This window comes from Bombina bombina, chromosome 7 (genome assembly GCF_027579735.1).
Source record: "Bombina bombina isolate aBomBom1 chromosome 7, aBomBom1.pri, whole genome shotgun sequence".
NCBI classification, from domain to species: Eukaryota; Metazoa; Chordata; class Amphibia; order Anura; family Bombinatoridae; genus Bombina; species Bombina bombina.
This window is the reverse complement of record NC_069505.1, coordinates 115,954,484-115,976,874: the sequence shown is the minus strand read 5'-3', so window position 1 is coordinate 115,976,874 and position 22,391 is coordinate 115,954,484. Positions and strand designations below refer to the sequence as shown.

At 36.0% G+C, this 22,391-nt stretch overlaps 1 protein-coding gene across 9 annotated transcripts in view; it reads left to right on the top strand.

The window, feature by feature from the left end:
- TEAD1 (TEA domain transcription factor 1) overlaps window positions 1-22,391 on the top strand; it is a 559,482-nt gene that overhangs the window by 172,183 nt on the left and 364,908 nt on the right. For all 9 annotated transcript variants that reach the window (XM_053720256.1, XM_053720253.1, XM_053720254.1 and 6 more), the window contains exon 2: window positions 4,435-4,688. In XM_053720256.1, coding sequence (XP_053576231.1) covers window positions 4,435-4,688 — 254 coding nt within the window. The remainder of the gene's footprint in view (window positions 1-4,434; window positions 4,689-22,391) is intronic.

Here is a 22,391-nt window from a genome sequence, read left to right as displayed (position 1 = left end):
CGCAGACTATGGTCTTAAGATTGACCTGAAATGCAACAGATCAATAGATGTAGCCAGTAGCTGTGGGCTTGGTCTAAACTTGTTTTAAACTATGTTATCAATTTATGTGAAAGCAAATGTTAGGTGACAAATGCTCAAATTTACAAATTTGCTACAATTCATAGAGAAGTATCCATCATCTATTTCTACTAATGCTAACTTGCTAGCTAAAGGAAGTCTCTTTACTACTGGTGGACGGCCCTAGAGTATGAGACAGAGATTGATGTGTATTTTCTACTGGATCTCCCCCACACACACAATTTTAAATGATCATGATCAGTTTGCACTTTAAATGATGACCTTTAAAAGATAATACAGCAAACTGCTACCTTAGGGGTTAAAGTATATATATTTTTTTGTTGTTTCCATAACCCAGAAAACTGCAGACTTTGCTCTCAGCTGGAAGAAGTTGTATGAGCTGCTTAAAATTGGTCAAAGCTCAGAAACGACTTGGTTGGAGACCCCTGCTCTAAAAACTCTTCTCTTCATGTGTCGGCAGATTGCTTCCGTTCATACTGACACTCTGCACGAAACATATGCTTCTAACTCCACTTGATTGTCTGCTCAACAGTGATTGTCAGATACAACTGTTTAAAGAGAATGCAAGTGTCGCTTGCGATAGAGATAAAATGAGAAAAGAAAATTTAATGGGCTTGAAAAACTGTGGATTGAAAGATTTAAATGCCTGTTTATTGAGCAATGCAAAAAATAAATAAACCGTGCAACACTCATGGAAGCAATTGCAACTTCTAGCAGGTTTCAATTATTATTTAGTATTTCACACTTGACAAAAGGGGCCTTAAAGGGACACTGAACCCAATTTTTTTCTTTCGTGATTCAGATAGAGCATGCAATTTTAAGCAACTTTCTAATTTACTCCTATTATCAAATTTTCTCCATTCTCTTGGTATCTTTATTTGAAAAGAATGTAAGTTTTTAGATACCGGACCATTTTTGGTGAACAACCTCGATTGTTCTTGCTGATTGGTGGATAAATTCACCCACCAATAAACAAGTGATTTCCAGGTTCTGAACCAAAAATTGTCTGGCTCCTTAGCTTAGATGCCTTCTTTTTTAAATAAAGATAGCAAAAGAATGAAGAAAAATTGATAATAAGAGTAAATTAGAAAGTTGCTTAAAATTGCATGCTCTATCTGAATCACAAAAGAAAAAAATTGGGTTCAGTGTCCCTTTAATCTTGTTTGTAACGTATGCATCAGTCTCTAGGTTTCAAAAGATCTGCAAACTAAATGTTTTAAAAGGGTTTTTTTTTTTTTCTCTTAAAGGGACAGTCTAGTCAAAATTACACTTTAATGATTCAGATAGGGCATGCAATTTTAAACAACTTTCTAATTTACTTTTATCTTCAAGTTTTCTTTGTTCTCTTGGTATTCTTTGTTGAAAGCCAAACCTAGGTAGGCTCATATGCTAATATTCTAAGCCCTTGAAGGCCTCCTTTTATCTCAGGGCATTTTGAAATTTTTTCAAAGCTAGAGGGCGTTAGTTCATGTGTGACATATAGATATAACATTGTGCTAGTAGTTACCTAGAAGTCAGCACTGATTGGCTAAAATGCATGTCAAAAGAACTAAAATAAGGGGGCAGCCTACAGAGGCTTAGACACATGGTAATCACAGACGTAAAAAGTATATTAGTATAACTCTGTTGGTTATGCTAAACTGGGGAATGGGTAATAAACGGATTATCTCTATTTTTAAACCATAAAAATTCTAGAGTAGACTGTCCCTTTAAATAATAATGTCTGGCTGGTCACCCATAAAAAACAAACCATGAGTAATGGTTTATCTCCATTGCTATGGCCAATTTGGGACACACATGAATGATCTCCAGTACTAATCAAGCGATCACTATTTAGTATGTCGTAGGGTCAGAAATCTGAATTCCACAAAATACATAAATGTCTAAAAGGTACAAAATGTGACATTAAAGAAACGTGAAAGTCAAAATGAAACTCTCAAAATTCAGATAGAGCATTCAATTTTAAAGGGCCATAAAAATAAAAAAAAAAGCTTTCATGATTTAGGTAGAACATTTAATTTTAAACAACTTTCCAGTTTACTTCTATTATCAAATTTTCTTCATTCTCTTGGTATCATTTGTTGAAGGAGCAGCAATGCACTACTGATTTCTAAACTGTCATTGGCTCACCCATGTGTTCAATCGGTTTATTTATATGCAGCCACCAATCAGCAGCTAGAACCTAGGTCCTTTGCTGCTCCTGAGCTTTCCTAGATAAACCGTTCAGCAAAGGATAACAAGAGGAGGCAAATTAAATAATTATGACTTTACTGTCCCTTTTTAAGACATTTCAATGTAGTTATATTCGCAAATTTAGTTTTGTTACTATGAAACACATACCATAGGAGTGTGTAAATTTCTTGAGCATTATGTTAACAGGGTTTGCAACAATATCTGTAACAATGTTATTAAAAATACTGCTGTCCTATTGTGTGCAACAATGTTGTCAATTGTAAAAAATATTGTTTCAAACACTGCTCCCATATAGTGCTTAGGGCAACGTCCTCACATAAAGGACACCAGAGGAGTGAAGGAAATTTGATAGTAAATTGGGAAAATGTGGTAAATTATGCTTTAGCTACTTCATGAAAGTTCCTGTCCTTTTATAAAAGATTAGAGCAAGAAATGAGTTCTATTGCTATTTATATAATGGAAAGTTGCTGGATGTTTGCTATCGAGTCCCATCATATCTTTAACTAAAAAGGGTCACTTATGTGTCATGCATATTATATTCCAAATGTATGATGATTACTGTTCCTGGACTTTATGCTATGAAAATGTAGTTGTATCCTATTCCAGTGCCATGTTCCTAGGCTGCTCCATATGTTACTGTGCAAATCCTTATGTGAACTTATGCCAACTTAAAAATAGTATGCGCTGTTACAACAGCTGACCTCCTTACTTTGGTGTATGGATATTATTTTTTAAGTGATGGTAAATTCTGTCAATGTGCAAAAAAATCTAAAAAAAAATTTTTTAGTGCAACTTTAATTTGTTCTTTGTATGCTCCATTCAAAAAATATACTTTAATCATTCATCCTTTTCTTATTGTACCTCCATCTGCCACTTGCTAGACTGTTTTTTTTTTTTGTGTGTGTGTGTGTGGCATCCAATCACGTTGTGTGCTGTACATCACGCAATGTGATTGGATGCTGTACAGAAAAAAAGTTTAATTTTGTGTCCCTTTAATACAAAGCTGTACAAATCTTGGGAATCTGAGTACCACAGCTCCATAGACATTTCTTTCATTAGATGGTGAAAGTCCACAAGTCATCACATGTGGGAATATTCAATTTATAACCAAGATTTTTGATCTGCTAATATGGTTTCTAAGTGCAGACTTATTTCTCTTCCGTTCTAGGGTAAATCTCTGTTTGGGCCTGGACTGAATACTATTATTGCCACATTCACTGGGCTTTTTGTAGCTATGCTTCTATTGATCAGATTTTTAAGGCAGCTACTTAACCTTCTTTACACACTTTTTCTATGTTTTATCAATTTGATGTATATGCTTCTTCTAAGGCTGCCTTTGGCAGGAAAGTTCTGCATGCTGTATAGTTACATCTGATGAAACAAAACAAAATGTATGCTTACCTGATATATTCATTTCTTTCATGATGGTGAGAGTCTATGAGCCCCACCCTTTCTTTTTACTCAGGTGGTGGCAGAACTTGTTTTGCACTTTGCTCCACTTTATCTTTTCTGCTTTTCTATTTTCCTCGTCTACTTGGCTATATCGTTGATTTAGGATCATGTGAAGTGGGAGGGATTTAAATCTCTGGTGTGTTGGGGCGTCTTTTGCCTCCTCCTAGTAGTCAGAAGGGGAATTCCCACACAGATTTGAATTCAACTTTCATGATTCTGATGAGCATGGAGTTTTAAAGCAACAGTAAATTCAAAATCTTTCAATCTATCAGTACATCCAATGTTGGGTAACTTCCAATTTACTTATCTAATTTGCATAATTCTCAGTTTTTGAAAGCAACCCCCTAGGTAGGGTCAGGAGCAGGAATGCACAACTGGGAGCGAAACAGCCAATTGGTGGCTGCACATATATACCTTCTTGTTATTGGCTTACCGGATATTTTCAGTTAGCTCACAGTAGTACACTGCTGCTTAACAAAGGATACCAAGAGAATGAAGCAAATTTGATACTAGAAGTTGTTTAAAATTGTATGCTCTATCTAAATCATTAAAGAAAATGAAATTGTTCCATGTCCCTTTAATATTTCCAATGGCTAAGCTGCTTCTTTTTTTTTTTTTACCCCCATATGTTTGTGTAAATTTGTTATACTCCCCCCTCCCCTAAATACACACAATGTATTTTAACCTCCCTGTTTTTTCCTTTTCTTTCAGGTTTCTCTTGGTAGAGCATCCAGGCCTCGGCTTGGATAACCCAAGCGCCACCATGGAGCCCAGTAGCTGGAGCGGCAGCGAAAGCCCTGGCGAGGACATTGAAAGAATGAGTGATTCTGCAGATAAGCCTATGGACAATGATGCAGAGGGTGTTTGGAGTCCAGATATTGAACAGAGCTTTCAGGAAGCTTTAGCTATTTATCCACCATGTGGGAGAAGGAAAATAATTTTATCAGATGAAGGCAAAATGTATGGTAAGTCATTGTTATGAACTAACAAGATACTGTTTGATCTGAATAAACAAGCACATATTTATTAAGATAGAATAACTGTGATGTTGATACTGTGACAAACAAGCTACTCAAAGTGAGTCAGTGATGTAGTTTTTTGTGGGTGCAAGGGTTAGCATTAAATCACTTTCTGTCTGCACTAGATCTAAACGATGATTATAAATACCCTTTTACTGCCACACACACTAATTCTCTACTATGTAAGTTGCCACCACCAGAACACTTTTAGCACAGGGAGTCCTCGGTTGCCCCAACCTAATAGATTGCAAAAATAAAATTTTGGTAAAATTCTATTTAAAAAAAAAAAAAAAAAGTACTAGCAGCCTTTTCCGTTACTTGACTCTTGTATCATACAAAGGCAGAACTTAATAATTTAACTTGTATTATGAACAAAAAAATGGTCATAGTGCATACAAAAAAGAGGTTACAAAAACGGAAATACACCAGTTTAAAGTACAAGGTGAGAAAATAACAGAATCAGATTTACTCACTACTAGCAAGATAAAATGTATTTCCAGCCCCAAGAAATGCAAAGAATTTGACATTTAGTAAAACACAGGTTGGCTCCCCACTGAATGACAAAATTCTTAGTTCTACAAAAAAAGTAATATCAGAAGTATCAGGTTGCTATCTATGCCCCTTCTGGAAAGCACACAGAGGATTCTGGGATGGGTTTTTACAAGGTGCCATGAAACTTATGCCTAATATAGCTGAAATTATATATTGCACTATATTTTATATTCAGCTGATGCTAACCCCGAAACGCTATAATGGATAAACAGGAAATATCCAAATTTATTTGGTACCATATATGTCTAGTGTAAGTGAGGTCTTAAATGCAAAATATTTAGATAAAATCTGATTTGATTCAGCTGTAGCCCTTAATTGACCTTTATGGCTATGTGATGAAGAGGGGCTCTGTCTGGCATCGCTCTTTGTTGACATCTTGGGGCATAAACTGACTCGAGGCACCAGGTCTCTGGTTGTCTGTAATATTTGCTCTACCAAAATGTAAAAGCTATTTATGACAGGTCTGTTTTTTAGGAGAGTTACTCATCTGGAAAAACAAAATAATTAACACACACAGAGAAAGTTAACCCTTCACAACCTAAAATCATGAGGTCTTCATGACATTGTCCAATTGTCAAACTCGGTAATCTTATTGGCTAACTGGTAACCTGTTCAGTCCTTAGGATCTACTGCTATTAGATTTGGTTGGGCCAACTCTTCCGTTCATCTTTTATAGTTTAAGAAAGTTGGTTACCATTATGGTGGGTAATAATTTATCATCTGCCAGTTATCTGTCAAAAGGATTTAGAGAACATGCCTCAGAGTTGAGGGAAGAAAAGTGACATAATATTAATACAGTTATTAGTATCTCCTGTTTGGAGAACAGTAAAATCTGGTTTTGTGAAACCCTTTTAGATGCCAGCATCTGAACAGATGTTCAGCACAGATCCTCCATGTTTCCATGGTTGAATATTAGTCTGCGTTGTTTAAGACTCTTGACTCTATTTTATGTGGCTAAGTGCATGTTTTCTGCTTGAGTTGCTGTTGAATAGGGAAGAGCTTAGACCTTGTGCGGCAAAGACGATTTTCTTCTTTAGCAGTTCAGTGCTGAACAGCTTGAATGTGAAAGAAACAACCCCCCCTCAAGCAGCAACCATATGACGGAGCAGCTTGAGAAGCCAATTTCAAGACACACTGTAGACCTAAATTCTTTGATTGCCAAGTGACCTAGATTATAACAAGAGACATTTTAGAATTTTTGCTGCAGCTACCATTGGAATAAAGAGTTTAGTTTCCTTTCTGTTAGCAAACGTTGCAATGCTGTATTAAGTGTTCTATTTAGGGAGTTTCAATCAAAATTAGTTCTGCTAAAACATCTGTTCATTTCCTCATGGTCATGTCATTCATATACAGGGAGTGCAGAATTATTAGGCAAGTTGTATTTTTGAGGATTAATTTTATTATTGAACAACAACCATGTTCTCAATGAACCCAAAAAAACTCATTAATATCAAAGCTGAATAGTTTTGGAAGTAGTTTTTAGTTTGTTTTTAGTTATAGCTATTTTAGGGGGATATCTGTGTGTGCAGGTGACTATTACTGTGCATAATTATTAGGCAACTTAACAAAAAACAAATATATACCCATTTCAATTATTTATTTTTACTAGTGAAACCAATATAACATCTCAACATTCACAAATATACATTTCTGACATTCAAAAACAAAACAAAAACAAATCAGTGACCAATATAGCCACCTTTCTTTGCAAGGACACTCAAAAGCCTGCCATCCATGGATTCTGTCAGTGTTTTAATCTGTTCACCATCAACATTGCGTGCAGCAGCAACCACAGCCTCCCAGACACTGTTCAGAGAGGTGTACTGTTTTCCCTCCTTGTAAATCGCACATTTGATGATGGACCACAGGTTCTCAATGGGGTTCAGATCAGGTGAACAAGGAGGCCATGTCATTAGATTTTCTTCTTTTATACCCTTTTTTGCCAGCCACGCTATGGAGTACTTGGACGCGTGTGATGGAGCATTTTCCTGCATGAAAATCATGTTTTTCATGAAGGATGCAGACTTCTTCCTGTACCACTGCTTGAAGAAGGTGTCTTCCAGAAACTGGCAGTAGGAGTGGGAGTTGAGCTTGACTCCATCCTCAACCCGAAAAGGCCCCACAAGCTCATCTTTGATGATACCAGCCAAAACCAGTACTCCACCTCCACCTTGCTGGCCTCTGAGTCGGACTGGAGCTCTCTGCCCTTTACCAATCCAGCCAAGGGCCCATCCATCTGGCCCATCAAGACTCACTCTCATTTCATCAGTCCATAAAACCTTAGAAAAATCAGTCTTGAGATATTTCTTGGCCCAGTCTTGACGTTTCAGCTTGTGTGTCTTGTTCAGTGGTGGTCGTCTTTCAGCCTTTCTTACCTTGGCCATGTCTCTGAGTATTGCACACCTTGTGCTTTTGGCCACTCCAGTGATGTTGCAGCTCTGAAATATGGCCAAACTGGTGGCAAGTGGAATCTTGGCAGCTGCACGCTTGACTTTTCTCAGTTCATGGGCAGTTATTTTGCGCCTTGGTTTTTCTTGCGACCCTGTTGACTATTTTGAATAAAAAGCTTGATTGTTCGATGATCACGCTTCAGAAGCTTTGCAATTTTAAGAGTGCTGCATCCCTCTGCTAGATATCTTACTATTTTTTACTTTTCTGAGCCTGTCAAGTCCTTCTTTTGACCCATTTTGCCAAAGGAAAGGAAGTTGCCTAATAATTATGCACACCTGATATAGGGTGTTGATGTCATTAGACCACACCCCTTCTCATTACAGAGATGCACATCACCTAATATGCTTAATTGGTAGTAGGCTTTCGAGCCTATACAGCTTGGAGTAAGACAACATGCATAAAGAGGATGATGTGGTCAAAATACTCATTTGCCTAATAATTCTGCACTCCCTGTATTGTAAAAGTTTTGAAACTGAACAATGTCTTTGAGTATCTATTGTGTAAAGGTAACTGTTAGCCCTTATGCTCCTGTGTTGTGATGCAGTATGTGGTTGCCTATTAGAATCCCATCAAATGAATGTTTGCAGCATTTGCCATATCATAACATTTTATTAGCCAACATTTACCACCATATTACACACATTTCTCATGTAGTTTCTAGTCTAGTTTCCTGGAATAAACAGACTATAGTCAAATATGATCGACACAGCTACTGTAGTGATTAAGTTAGAGTAAAAAGAAACATAGATGGCTTCTGTCCCACCAACCTAGACAGTTACCACATAGGGACAAGTATATTTTTCCAAGTCTCTGCCAACCACTTCACATACTGACAACACGGTTAACTCTGGATCTGTTTGACCAGGGAAAAAAACAGTGTTGGTTAGAAGTCACCTAGCAACAGGGTGGGTAAAAATCAGTTTTTTTGTTGGGGGGGCGCTAAGGGTGTTTTTTTTTTTTTTTTTAATTTCTTTTTTTTCTTTTATGTAATTGGCAAGAGTCAATGAGCTAGTGACGTATGGGATATACATTCCTACCAGGAGGGGCAAAGTTTCCAAAACCTCCAAATGCCTATAAATACACCCCTCACCACACCCACAATTCAGCTTTACAAACTTTGCCTCCCATGGAGGTGGTGAAGTAAGTTTGTGCTAGATTTCTACGTTGAAGCCCGGTTTTCCTCTCAGAGTGCAGTGAATGTCAGAGGGATGTGAAGAGAGTATTGCCTATTTGAATAGCGTGGTCTTCCTCTAGGGGATCTATTTCATAGGTTCTGTTATCGGTTGTAGAGATTTCTTCTCCTACCTCCCTTTTCAGATAGACGATATACTCTTATATACCGTTACCTCTACTGATTCTTGTTTCAGTACTGGTTTGGCTATCTACTTTATGTAGATGAGTGTCTTTGGGTAAGTAAGTCTTATTTTATTTATGACACTCTCAGCTATGGTTTGGCACTTTATATGTAAAGTTCTAAATATATGTTTTATACTTATATTTGCTATGATTCAGGTCAATCAGTTTATTTTCCTTCTTTCAGACTGTCAGTTTCATTTTTTGGGAAAATGCATATGAATGAAATATTTTTCTTACCTTCAATTTTCAATTGACTTTTTTTCCTTTAAACTGCAGGCTGTTAGGCTCGCGGGTGCAAAAAATGCTAGAATTTATTGCGTAATTTTTGGCGCGAGATTGACGTTTGTTTGACGTCAATGACGTCGTTTCCGGCGTCGTAGTTGACGCCGGAAGTTTTCACGTAGTTGCATCATTTTTGACTCTCGTGTTTGTTAGACGTTTTTGCCGCCAAAAAATATGTGGGCGTCATACTTGGCGCCAGTTTTTTTACATTATTTAAGTCTCACTTTTTAGTTGCTTCTGGTTTCTAGAAGCTTGTTCTGTTTGCATTTTTTCCCATTCCTGAAACATTTAAGGAGTTTGATAATTGTGCTTTATATGTTGTTTTTCTATTACATATTGCAAGATATTCCAAAAACTGTTCCTGTATCAGAAAATACTGTTGGATTCCCAATTACTGATATCAGTCCTACCAAAGCTAAGTTCATTTATTTTAATGTTATGAATTTTATCTTTAGCTATGGTTTGTAATAAGTTATCATGATAAACTTTTACATGCAGAGTCCATTAGTATTTAAGCATTATCTATTGCTATTCTTTTTACATCTAATGTACAATATACACCTAGGAATCTGAGAATGTTTTTCTGATTCTATCCTAAAGGCTTAGTCTGACATCCCGCCTTCTAATAAAATTTATAGGTCTTTTTTAAACTTCTCATTTAGTTGATGAATTTTCAAATGTCCGACAACATACTAAATTATCCTTCTCTGATGATGTTTTTTCTCATTTAGAATATACTTCATCAGATATTTGACACTAACAAATCTACTTTTTTATTTTTAAATAGAGTACATTCGTTGTTGTAAAGGTGTTGATTATATTGGATATTGAGGAGTCTAGTTCTTTTGATTTAAGACTAGCTAACATTTAAATTCTGCTCATTAACCTCCTGTGGTTTCTTCAGAGGTTTTCTTTCATGGAATTAGCAAGAGTCCATGAGCTAGTGACGTATGGGATATACATTCCTACCAGGAGGGGCAAAGTTTCCCAAACCTCAAAATGCCTACAAATACACCCCTCACCACACCCACAATTCAGTTTTACAAACTTTGCCTCCCGTGGAGGTGGTGAAGTAAGTTTGTGCTAGATTCTACGTTGATATGCGCATCGCAGCAGGCTGGAGCCCGGTTTTCCTCTCAGTGTGCAGTGAATGTCAGAGGGATGTGAAGAGAGTATTGCCTATTTGAATTTAATGGTCTCCTCCTACAGGATCTATTTCATAGGTTCTCTGTTATCGGTCGTAGAGATTCATCTCTTACCTCCCCTTTCAGATCGACGATATACTCTTATGTACGATTACCTCTACTAATTCTCGTTTTAGTACTGGTTTGGCTATCTACTATATGTAGATGAGTGTCCTGGGGTAAGTAAATCTTATTTTTTGTGACACTCTAAGCTATGGTTGGGCACTTTATTTATAAAGTTCTAAATATATGTCTTTAAACTTATATTTGCCATGATTCAGGATGATCAATATTCCTTATTTCAGACAGTCAGTTTCATTATTTGGGATAATGCATATGAATATTCATTTTTCTTTCATGTAATTAGCAAGAGTCCATGAGCTATTGACGTATGGGATATACATTCCTACCAGGAGGGGCAAAGTTTCCCAAACCTCAAAATGCCTATAAATACACCCCTCACCACACCCACAAATCAGTTTTACAAACTTTGCCTCCTATGGAGGTGGTGAAGTAAGTTTGTGCTAGATTCTACGTTGATATGCGCTCCGCAGCAGGTTGGAGCCCGGTTTTCCCCTCAGCGTGCAGTGAATGTCAGAGGGATGTGAAGGGAGTATTGCCTATTTGAATTCAATGATCTCCTGTTACGGGGTCTATTTCATAGGTTCTCTGTTATCGGTCGTAGAGATTCATCTCTTACCTCCCTTTTCAGATCGACGATATACTCTTATATATACCATTACCTCTACTGATTCTCGTTTCAGTACTGGTTTGGCTTTCTACTACATGTAGATGAGTGTCCTGGGGTAAGTAAGTCTTATTTTCTGTGACACTCTAAGCTATGGTTGGGCACTTTTATATAAAGTTCTAAATATATGTATTTAAACATTTATTTGCCTTGATTCAGGATGTTCAACGTTCCTTATTTTCAGACAGTCAGTTTCATATTTTGGATAATGCATATGAATAATTCAATTTTTTTCTTACCTTAAAATTTGACTTTTTTTCCTGTGGGCTGTTAGGCTCGCGGGGGCTGAAAATGCTTCATTTTATTGCATCATTCTTGGCGCGGACTTTCTTGGCGCAAAAATGTTCTTGTCATTTCCGGCGTCATACGTGTCGCCGGAAGTTGCGTTATTTTTTTGACGTTTTTGGACGTCAAAAACGTGGCGCCATTTTTGGCGCCAAAAGCATTTAGGCGCCAAATAATGTGGGTGGCTTTTTTGGCGCTAAAAAATTTGAGCGGCATTGTTGTCTCCACAATATTTAAGTCTCTTTATTTATTGCTTCTGGTTGCTAGAAGCTTGTTCATTGGCATTTTTTCCCATTCCTGAAACTGTCATTTAAGGAATTTGATCAATTTTGCTTTATATGTTGTTTTTTCTATTACATATTGCAAGATGTCTCAAATGGACTCTGAATCAGAAGCCACTTTTGGAAAAACGCTTAACTGAGTTTCAGTTCTACCAAAGCTAAGTTCATTTATTTTAAATGTTATAAATGTTTATCTTTAGCTATGGTTTGTAATAAGATATTATGTTATACTTTTACATGCGGAATCCATTAGTATTTATGCTTTATATATTTTCTTTTCTTACAAGAAATATTTAGAAGACTTGTAAGAAATATTTTTCTGATTCTATGTTAAAGGCTTTGTCTGACTTTGTGCCTTCTAATAAAATTTTTAGGTCTTTTTCACTTCTTTTTTAATTATTGAAGTTTCAAATGACCAACAACATACTGATTTATCCTTCTCTGATGATGTTTTTTTCAGAAATTTTCTTCATCAGATATTGACACTAACAAATCTACTTTTTTATTATTTTTCAATTATTAAAGTACATTTGTTCTTTGTTGAAAAGGTGTTGATTATTTTGGATATTAAGGTAACTAGTTCTTTAAGACTAGCTGACATTATTTCTGCCTATTTATTTCTTTAGAGGTTTTCTTTCCAATTCCCTATACTAGGGAATGGAATAGGCTGAGAATTTTCTTTTATTCCTTCTTCAAAGGTTTTAAACTATATTCTTTGCCAGCAGTTAAATTCAATTTGGAGGGTTCTCCAATTTATTGGGGCTATCTCTAATTCTACTAATTATGCTATTGTTTCTATAGCAAAATAGAATTTATTTTCCTTTATATAGTTGTATCTTATTTATGGAAAATTATTTAGTTTCAGGTACTTTTCTTGGTCCTGTGATTTATTTGGATATTGCAATTGCTTCATTTTCTCTGTTTACTTTAAGATCAAGTATCAGATTATGATTTATTTTAGCATTGTTAAAGGGACAACATTTACTAGACTAGGTGCTGTTGCATTTGTCTTGTTGTTTTGCATTTATTGATTATGCAAGTCCACTGTATTGGCTGGTCCTTTAAACCGGACTATCATGCTAATAATTTCATTTGTGTCTTCATTTTATTGAATATTTTCACAAATGAGGGTTAATCTATGTCTTTAGCTTTTTTAGCTAGAAGAATTTTGTGATTTAAAAAAAAAAAAAAAAATTCCATATTTCCTTTGTTCTAAGATAATCAATTATTTGTTTTAGAATTGGATTCAATTCTTAACTGTTACTCTGGGCTTCAAGGTTGAGTTCTAAGACTAAAACTTTAAGCTTATACTAGTTTGGTTGTTCTTATTAAGGAACGAATTCCTGAGTTCTTTCCCAAGTAACATGTCTATAATTGGAGTTCGAAATCGGCTCCCTAATTTTGCGATGTACGTGCCGTATTCCAGCTTGGCTGGTAAGGGGCAGGTTAATGCTTCTTTGAAATTTATTTTGTCCAAAATTTCTTTGATTTTATTCCAGCAAGGCTAACACTTTCTTTAACTGTGTTTCTGTCCTATATATTTTGGGTACTGTTGAAGCATGGCTGGGCACCCATGGGGTTCAAGCGCTGCTCAGACCTGGAATCTTCTGGGGTATTTCTTCCAGTTTCTTTTGAGGAACCGGGTTTTGGAGTTTTATTCAAACTATTTTGCCTTTTTATGGTCTTTGATAGCATTATTTGTTTTCATTAGATACAATAAATGCATATTTTCAGTTTTCATTCAGATTATTTTCTGAGGATGCGGAATCTCATATTATTCACTTACTCTTCAGGACATAGTTAGAGGATCTTCTTTTCTAAAGCTCTTGATCCCTCACACAAGGGTCACCTTTTTTAGGTTTCCAGATAGTTTGTGTCACTGTCCTTGTCTCTATCAGACAAGGGATAATGTTATTGGGTTCCGTCTATCGGTACCTTTAGTCTCTATTATTTCCTTCAGTTGCTATATATGCATAGAAGTTTTAGGTCTTATGGCCACAGCATTGGATTCAATTCTCTTTGCTCATTTTCTCTAGAAAGAACCTTTTCAGTCTTTTATAAGTGTTGTTTCTTCAAGAACATGGTTGGAGGATCAATTTACCAAAAAGTTCGTTTGTTTCCTCAGACAAGGGTAACCTTTTTAGGTTTCCTGATGGATTCAGTGTTCTTGATTCTGTCTCTGACGGACAAGAGGCGTCTGAAATTGGTTTCAGCTTATCGAAACCTTCAGTCTCAATCATTCCCTTCGGTAGCCTTATGCATGGAAATTCTAGGTCTTATGACTGCTGCATTGGATGCGATTCCCTTTGCTCGTTTTCACATGCGACCTCTTCAGCTTTGTATGCTGAACCAATGGTGCAGGGATTATACAAAGATATCACAATTAATATCCTGAAATCCCAATGTACGACACTCTCTGACGTGGTGGATAGATCACCATCGTTTAGTCCAAGGGGCTTCTTTTGTTCGTCCAACCTGGACTGTGATCTCAACAGATGCGAGTCTGTCAGGTTGGGGAGCTGTATGGGGATCTCTGACAGCGCAGGGGGTTTGGGAATCTCAGGAGGCGAGATTACCAATCAACATTTTGGAACTCCGTGCGATTTTCAGAGCTCTTCAGTTCTGGCCTCTTCTGAAGAGAGAATAGTTTATTTGTTTTCAGACAGACAACGTCACAACCGTGGCATATGTCAATCATCAGGGTGGGACTCACAGTCCTCAGACTATGAAAGAAGTATCTCGGATACTTGTATGGGCGGTATCCAGCTCCTGTCTAATCTCTGCGGTTCACATCCCAGGTGTAGACAATTGGGAAGCGGATTATCTCAGTCGCCAGACGTTACATCTGGGCGAATGGTCCCTTCACCCAGAGGTATTTCTTCAGATTGTTCAAATCTGGGGACTTCCAGAAATAGATCTGATGGCCTCTCATCTAAACAAGAAACTTCCCAGGTATCTGTCCAGATCCAGGGATCCTCAGGCGGAGGCAGTGGAACGTTCGTTTGTACTACTGGTGGCTCCAGCATGGCCTCACAGGTTTTGGTATGCGGATCTCATTCGGATTGGCCAGTTGCCAATCTTGGACTCTTCCGTTAAGACCAGACCTTCTATCTCAAGGCCCTTTTTTTCATCAGGATCTCAAATCATTAAATTTGAAGGTATGGAAATTGAACGCTTGATTCTTAGTCATAGAGGTTTCTTTGACTCAGTAATTAATACTATGTTACAGGCTCGTAAATCTGTGTCTAGGAGGATTTATTATCGAGTCTGGAAGACTTACATTTCTTGGTGTTCTTCTCATAAATTCTCCTGGCATTCTTTTAGAATTCCTAGAATTTTACAGTTACTTCAGGATGGTTTTGATAAAGGTTTGTCTGCAAGTTCCTTGAAAGGACAAATCTCTGCTCTTTCTGTTCTTTTTCACAGAAAGATTGCTAATCTTCCTGATAGTCATTGTTTTGTACAGGCTTTGGTTCGTATCAAACCTGTCATTAAATCAATCTCTCCTCCTTGGAGTCTTAATTTGGTTCTGAGGGCTTTACAAGCCCCTCCGTTTGAACCTATGCATTCTCTGGACATTAAATTACTTTCTTGGAAAGTTCTGTTCCTTTTGGCGATCTCTTCTGCTAGAAGAGTTTCTGAGTTATCTGCTCTTTCTTGTGAATCTCCTTTTCTGATTTTTCATCAGGATAAGGCAGTGTTGCGGACTTCATTTAAATTTTTATCTAAGGTTGTGAATTCTATCAACATTAGTAGAGAAATTGTTGTTCCTTCATTGTGTCCTAATCCTACGAATTCAAAGGAGAGATCTTTACCTTCTTTGGATGTAGTAAGAGCTTTGAAATATTATGTTGAAGCTACTAAAGATTTTAGAAAGACTTCTAGTCTATTTGTTATCTTTTCTGGGTCCAGAAAAGGTCAGAAGGCCTCTGCCATTTCTTTGGCATCTTGGTTAAAGTCTTTGATTCAACATGCTTATGTGGAGTCGGGTAAATCCCCACCTCAAAGAATTACGGCTCATTCTACTAGGTCAGTTTCTACTTCCTGGGCGTTTAGGAATGAAGCTTCTGTTGATCAGATTTGCAAAGCAGCAACTTGGTCTTCTTTGCATACTTTTACTAAATACTACCATTTTGATGTGTTTTCTTCTTCTGAAGCAGTTTTTGGTAGAAAAGTACTTCAGGCAGCTTTTTCAGTTTGATTCTTCTGCTTATAATTTCAGTTTTTTTTATTGTTAAAATTATTGGGTTGTGGATTATTATTTTGTGGATTATTATTTTTCAGCGGAATTGGCTGTCTTTATTTTATCCCTCCCTCTCTAGTGACTCTTGCGTGGAAGTTCCACATCTTGGGTATTTATTATCCCATACGTCACTAGCTCATGGACTCTTGCTAATTACATGAAAGAAAACATAATTTATGTAAGAACTTACCTGATAAATTAATTTCTTTCATATTAGCAAGAGTCCATGAGGCCCACCTTTTTTTGTGGTGGTTATGATTTTTTTTGTATAAAGCACAATTATTCCAATTCCTTATTTTTGATGCTTTCGCTCCTTTGTTATCACCCCACTTCTTGGCTATTCGTTAAACTGAATTGTGGGTGTGGTGAGGGGTGTATTTGTTGGCATTTTGAGGTTTGGGAAACTTTGCCCCTCCTGGTAGGAATGTATATCCCATACGTCACTAGCTTATGGACTCTTGCTAATATGAAAGAAATGAATTTATCAGGTAAGTTCTTACATAAATTATGTTTTTTCCCAGTTCATGATACTAGGGAATGGAGTAGGCCTTGGACTTCTTTTATTCCTTCTTTAAGGTTTTTAAATTGTATCCTTTGCCGGCAGTTAGTTTAAAAGTTTTGAGGAAAGATCCCCAAAGTTAATGGGGCTATCTCTACTCTTGCTAAACATACTACTATTCCTATAGAAAATAGTATTTATTTTTTTCCTTCAGATGGGAAACTTGTATCTTATTTAAGGAAAAATATTTTATTTCAGGTCCTTTTCTTAGGCCTGCAATTTACTTGGCTGATGTTGCAAATGCTTCAACTTTCTGGTTGGATACTTTAGTGCAACAAGTATCGGATTATGATTTGTTTTAGCATTGTTAAAGGGACACTGTACCCAAAAAAATTATTTCATGATACAGATTCAGCATGAAATTTTAAGCAACTTTCTAATTTACTCCTATTATCAAATGTTCTTCATTCTCTTGGTATCTTTATTTGAAATGGAAAAATGTAAGTTTAGATGCCGGCCCATTTTTGGTGAACATCCTGGGTTGTTCTTGCTGATTGGTGGATAAATTTATCCTTATGCTGAATTAATGGTGCAGGGATTCAAGGATATCATTTTTAATATCTTTGAATTCCAATGTTCAACTATCTTTGACTTGGTGGTTAGATCACCATCATATAGTTCTACGGGTCTCTTTGATTCATCCAACCTGGACCTTGATCACTACAGATGCGAGTCTTTTAGGTTGGGAGGCTGTCTGGGGATCTCTGTCAGCACAAGGGGTTTGGAAATCTCAGGAGGCGAGATTACCATTCAATATTTTGGAACTCTGTGCATTCTCAGAGTTCGTCAGTTTTGGCTTCTTTTTGAAGAGAGAGACGTTATTGTTTTTCAGACAGACAATGTCACAACTGTGGCGTATGTCAATCATCAGGGTGGGACTCTCAGTCCTTAAGCTGTGAAAGAAGTATCTCGGATACTTGCTTGGGCTAAATTCAGCTCCTGTCTAATTTCTGCAGTCCATATCCCAGGTTTAGACAATTGGGAAGCGGATTATCTCTGTCAATCAAGCTTTACATCCGGGAGAATGGTATCTTACCCAGATGTGTTTTTTCAAATTGTTCAGACGTGAGGGTTTCCAGTAATAGTTCTGATGGCATCTCATCTAAACAAGGTCCGGGGATCCTCAGACGGAAGCAGTGTATGCATTGGCACTTCCTTGGAGTTATCAATCTGCCTATATTTTTGCTCCTTCTGGTTCTTCTTTTTAAGAGTGATTTTTCAAAATCATCATGGAGCAATCGTTTGTGCTGCTGGTGGCTCCAGCATGGCCGCTCAGGTTTTGGTATATGGTTCTTGTTCGGATGTCCAGTTGCCAACCATGGTCACTTTCATTTAGGCCAGACCTTAAGATTCGTTTTTCCGTCAGGAAATCAAATTATTAAATTTGATGGTATGGAAATTAAAACGCTTAGTCATAGAGGTTTCTCTGACTCCGTGATTAATACTGTGTTGCAGGTTCGTAAATCTGTGTCTAGAAAGATTATCGAGTTTGGAAGACTTACATCTTATGATGCTCTTCTCATAATTTCTCTTGGCATTCTTTAAGAATTCCTAGGATTTTATAGTTTATTCATAAGGTTTTGTCTGCAAGTTCCTTGAAAGGACAAATCTCTGCTCTTTCTGTGCTGTTTCACAGAAAAAATTGCTAATCTTTCTGATATTCATTGTTTTGTTCAGGCTTTGGTTCGTATCAAGCCTGTCATTAAGCCAATTTCTCCTCCTTGGAGTCTTAATTGGTATTGGTATAAAGCACAATTATTCCAATTCCTTGTTGATGCTTTCTCTCCTTTCTTATCACCCCACTTTTTGGCTATTCGTTAAACTGAATTGTGGGTGTGGTGAGGGGTGTATTTATAGGCGTTTTGAGGTTTGGGAAACTTTGCCCCTCCTGGTAGGAATGTATATCCCATACGTCATTAGCTCATGGACTCTTGCTAATATGAAAGAAATGAATTTATCAGGTAAGTTCTTACATAAATTATGTTTTTTTAATTTTTTTGAGGAAAGTTCTAAAGATTGCTTTCTACGTTTAAAATCCAAAGGTTATTCATTCTGAAAAGATTAGTTTTTAATAATGTAACATAAGGCTGTATATTCATGGCTGTAATACAATTTTTTTGTTAATGAATTACTTTAAACCACTCACAATGTCACGCTCTCTCTGAGGTTTCTGTAAGATATTGTGGATGTTTTTTTTTTCCTATAAAGAAGAATTTGTGTTAGTAGAAATTGCATGCTTCTTCTTTACAGCAACAATGTTATAAAATAAACATATAGAGTTGAGAAATAAAGGGCCATACACCCAATTTTTTTCTTTCATGATTCAGATAGATCTTACAATTTATAATCGCTTTCCAGTTTACTTCTATTATCCAATGTGTTCATTCTCTTGGTACCTTTTTTGTTCAAGGGACAGCAATGCAATACTTGGAGCTATTGGAACACATTGGGTGAGTCATTGACAAGAGGTATATATGTGCATCCACCAATCGGAAGCTATTTCCCAGTAGTGCATTACTGCTCCTGATCATACATAGGAATTACAAGAGAATAAAGCAAATGAGATAGAAGTGTGTTATAACGTAGTTTTAACCAACTTTCCATCTGAATAATGAAAGTTTAATTTTGACTTTACTACATAAACAGACTCAACCCCTTACTAAGTTTCAAGAAGCTCAATGAAAAGAAGATTTGGAGTGGAATAGATCTGCAGAAGGACCTAAGTGTGAGGAGGGAGGGAGCAAGTAGTAAAACTGAAAGTGAGGCCTATAATGGTATTTTACTTAAATAAAACAATTTAATTGTTAAGGTAATAACTAGTTTAGTTAAAGGGACACTGAAGCCAGAAAATTTTTATTTCGTGATTCAGATAGAGCATGAAATTGTAAGTAACTTTCTTATTTTCTCCTATTATCAAATTTTCTTTATTCTCTTAGTATCTTTATTTGAAATGCAAGAATGTAAATTTAGATGCCGGCCCATTTTTGGTGAACAACCTGGGTTGTCCTTGCTGATTGGTGGATACATTCATCCACCAATAAAGTGCTGTTTAGAGTACTGAACCAAAAAGCTTAGATGCCTTCTTTTTCAAATAAGAGAACGGAAAAAAATTGATTATAGGAGTAAATTAGAAAGTTGCTTAAAATTGTATGTTCTATCTAAATCACGAAAGAAAAAACTGGGTTCAGTGTCCCTTTAAATAAAACTATATAAATTGTTCTTGTTAAGGTAATCATTTTTCTCCTTTCAATAAAGTACAGCTGAAAAGTTGATCAAATCCTATAGAATGTAAGCTTACAAGTCCACCTGTCCTGTTGATCATTTTATGAAAAGATGGCTTACAGTGTCTTAAGGGCAGGGCCCTCTGCCCTTATGATTTATGTAAATGTCTTCTGATTTTTGTGCTCGATAACTGTATACTTAATGTTAAGTTTGCTACCCAATCATTTCACAATTATCTATGTATTTCTGATGATAAATAACTAAATCAGTAATTTTCTGGTATAACAAGAAACATAATCATTAAAGTTACTATTTTAAAAATAAAACATTTATGTAGAAAGCCATGATGTAAATTGAAGCTTACTGACTAGTGATTTAAATCAAATCCGCCCTGCCTTCTAATTTCGCAGCACTTCCAAAACATATACCAAAGGCAAAGTCATAACTGTCCCCTTGCTATGACATAAACCACCCAACTCCGCAAACCTGGTAATTTTACCCCTTTACTAAGTGTGGGCAGACTGTTATTAAATTGGTGGAGGAATAGAATAGTGCACAATAGGCATGTGCATTCTGCAATTTCGTTGGCTGCCAAATGCGGCCACTCACTGCATTCAGCTCTTTTTGGAGCCGTATTTCTTCTAGTGTAAGTGCAACACACTAATATCTGGATTTGCACAGATCTTAGTATGTTGCACTTTCTCAAGAAGAAATATGGCTTGAAAAGAGCCAAATACCACAAGTGGCCACCTTCTTCTGCATTTGGCAGCTAACGAAACAGCCTAGTGCAAACCAACAATCTTTCACTGCTCTACTGCATTCTGTCCAAAGTCAGCCCTTTCCTGTCTCTCCATTTACGAACAGCTTCCCCCCTATGTTACTCCAAGTTCTTGAGCAACTCTACTACAGGCCTAAAAAAACGGTTTCCTTTACTCGCACAAAAATGTGTTGGTGTGAATTTATACAAGCAGGCATAAAGTCAAACCTTTAAGTTTATCAATGACCTACTTATTATTCCCTTAGTGACTTATAGCACAGTATACTGGAATGCATTGTTTGTCCATCCACTTAAAGCTACAAAATAATGATATACCCATATGTATGTATTTATGTATATGTGTGTGTATATCTATCTATCTATCTATCTATCTATCTATCTATCTATCTATCTATCTATCTAATCTATCGATTAACCAAACCTGAAATATCCTTAAAAGATGAACTTATATGAGAGTTGGAGGACTGAAGTGTTAAAGGAATAGTAAACACAGATTGTAATCTAAAATGTTTTAATTATATGTAGCAAAACAAATTTCCAATATACTTTCATTATTTATTTCACAGTCATTGGTTGCACATTCCAGAGACCTATATGTAACTGTTTTTATAATTGACCTCAACAGAGAAGTGAACCTAGGTTACAAAATGGCAGCACTGATTTGCTTTATGGCTAGTTATTTTAACAATATTTAAATTAATAAAATTTAAATAAAATACATCTGTTATTCTCAGGCTATTGCTTGCTTTGAATACATCATTCTAACAAGTGTGTAATGTTCTCTAATTAAAGGGAAATAAATCGCCTTACATTTTATAAAACTTCTATAATATTTGTCAGCCAATGACAAGAGGTATACAAGTGGAGCAACCAATCAACAACTAGCTCCCAGTAGTGCATTGCTGCTCTTGAGCCTACCTAGGTTTAATTTTAAGAACGATTTAATTCAGAATCTCCTTTTCAATGCCGTTTTAAAATTATTACGTTCCAATTTAGAGTGGTGGTCCCATTTGTACTAGGACACTTCCCTACTTTTGATGTAACCTCTTTATTTTACTTTTATGTTTCCACAACACTCTAAGTATTTTATAAATACAAAATATGAAATCTTGTGAGATATTATATATATATATATATATATATATATATATATATATATATATATATATATATATATATATATATATATATATATATTATATTATATTTATATATATATATATATATATATATATATATATATATATATTTAATATATGTGTAAATATAAATAAATAGTGCTCTATCACTTTTTTGGTGGTAACTTTGTCAAAACTTTACAAAGTCTCTTAAATCACTTTTTTTTTAAATAAATTTCTCAACGAGAGATACTTTTAATGCAGTGTTGGTTTGATGCCTTTGGTGCACTTAACAAATAGACTGTATAATTTTAAACAACTTTAAATTTACTTCTGTTATTTAATTTGTTTAATTCTTCAGAAATCTTTGTTGAAGAAATAGCAATGCACACTGGTGTTTAGGTATCTATGTGCTGCCACCAATCAGCAGCTACTGAGCCTATTTATATGTACTTTTCAAGAAAGGATATCAAGGGAATAAAGCAAATAGGCTAATATAAGTAAATTGGAAAATTTCTAAATCACTAAAGTAAAATTTGGGTTTCATATCCCTTTAAAATACCGGGAGCGCGCTTGAAAGACTATGTAGA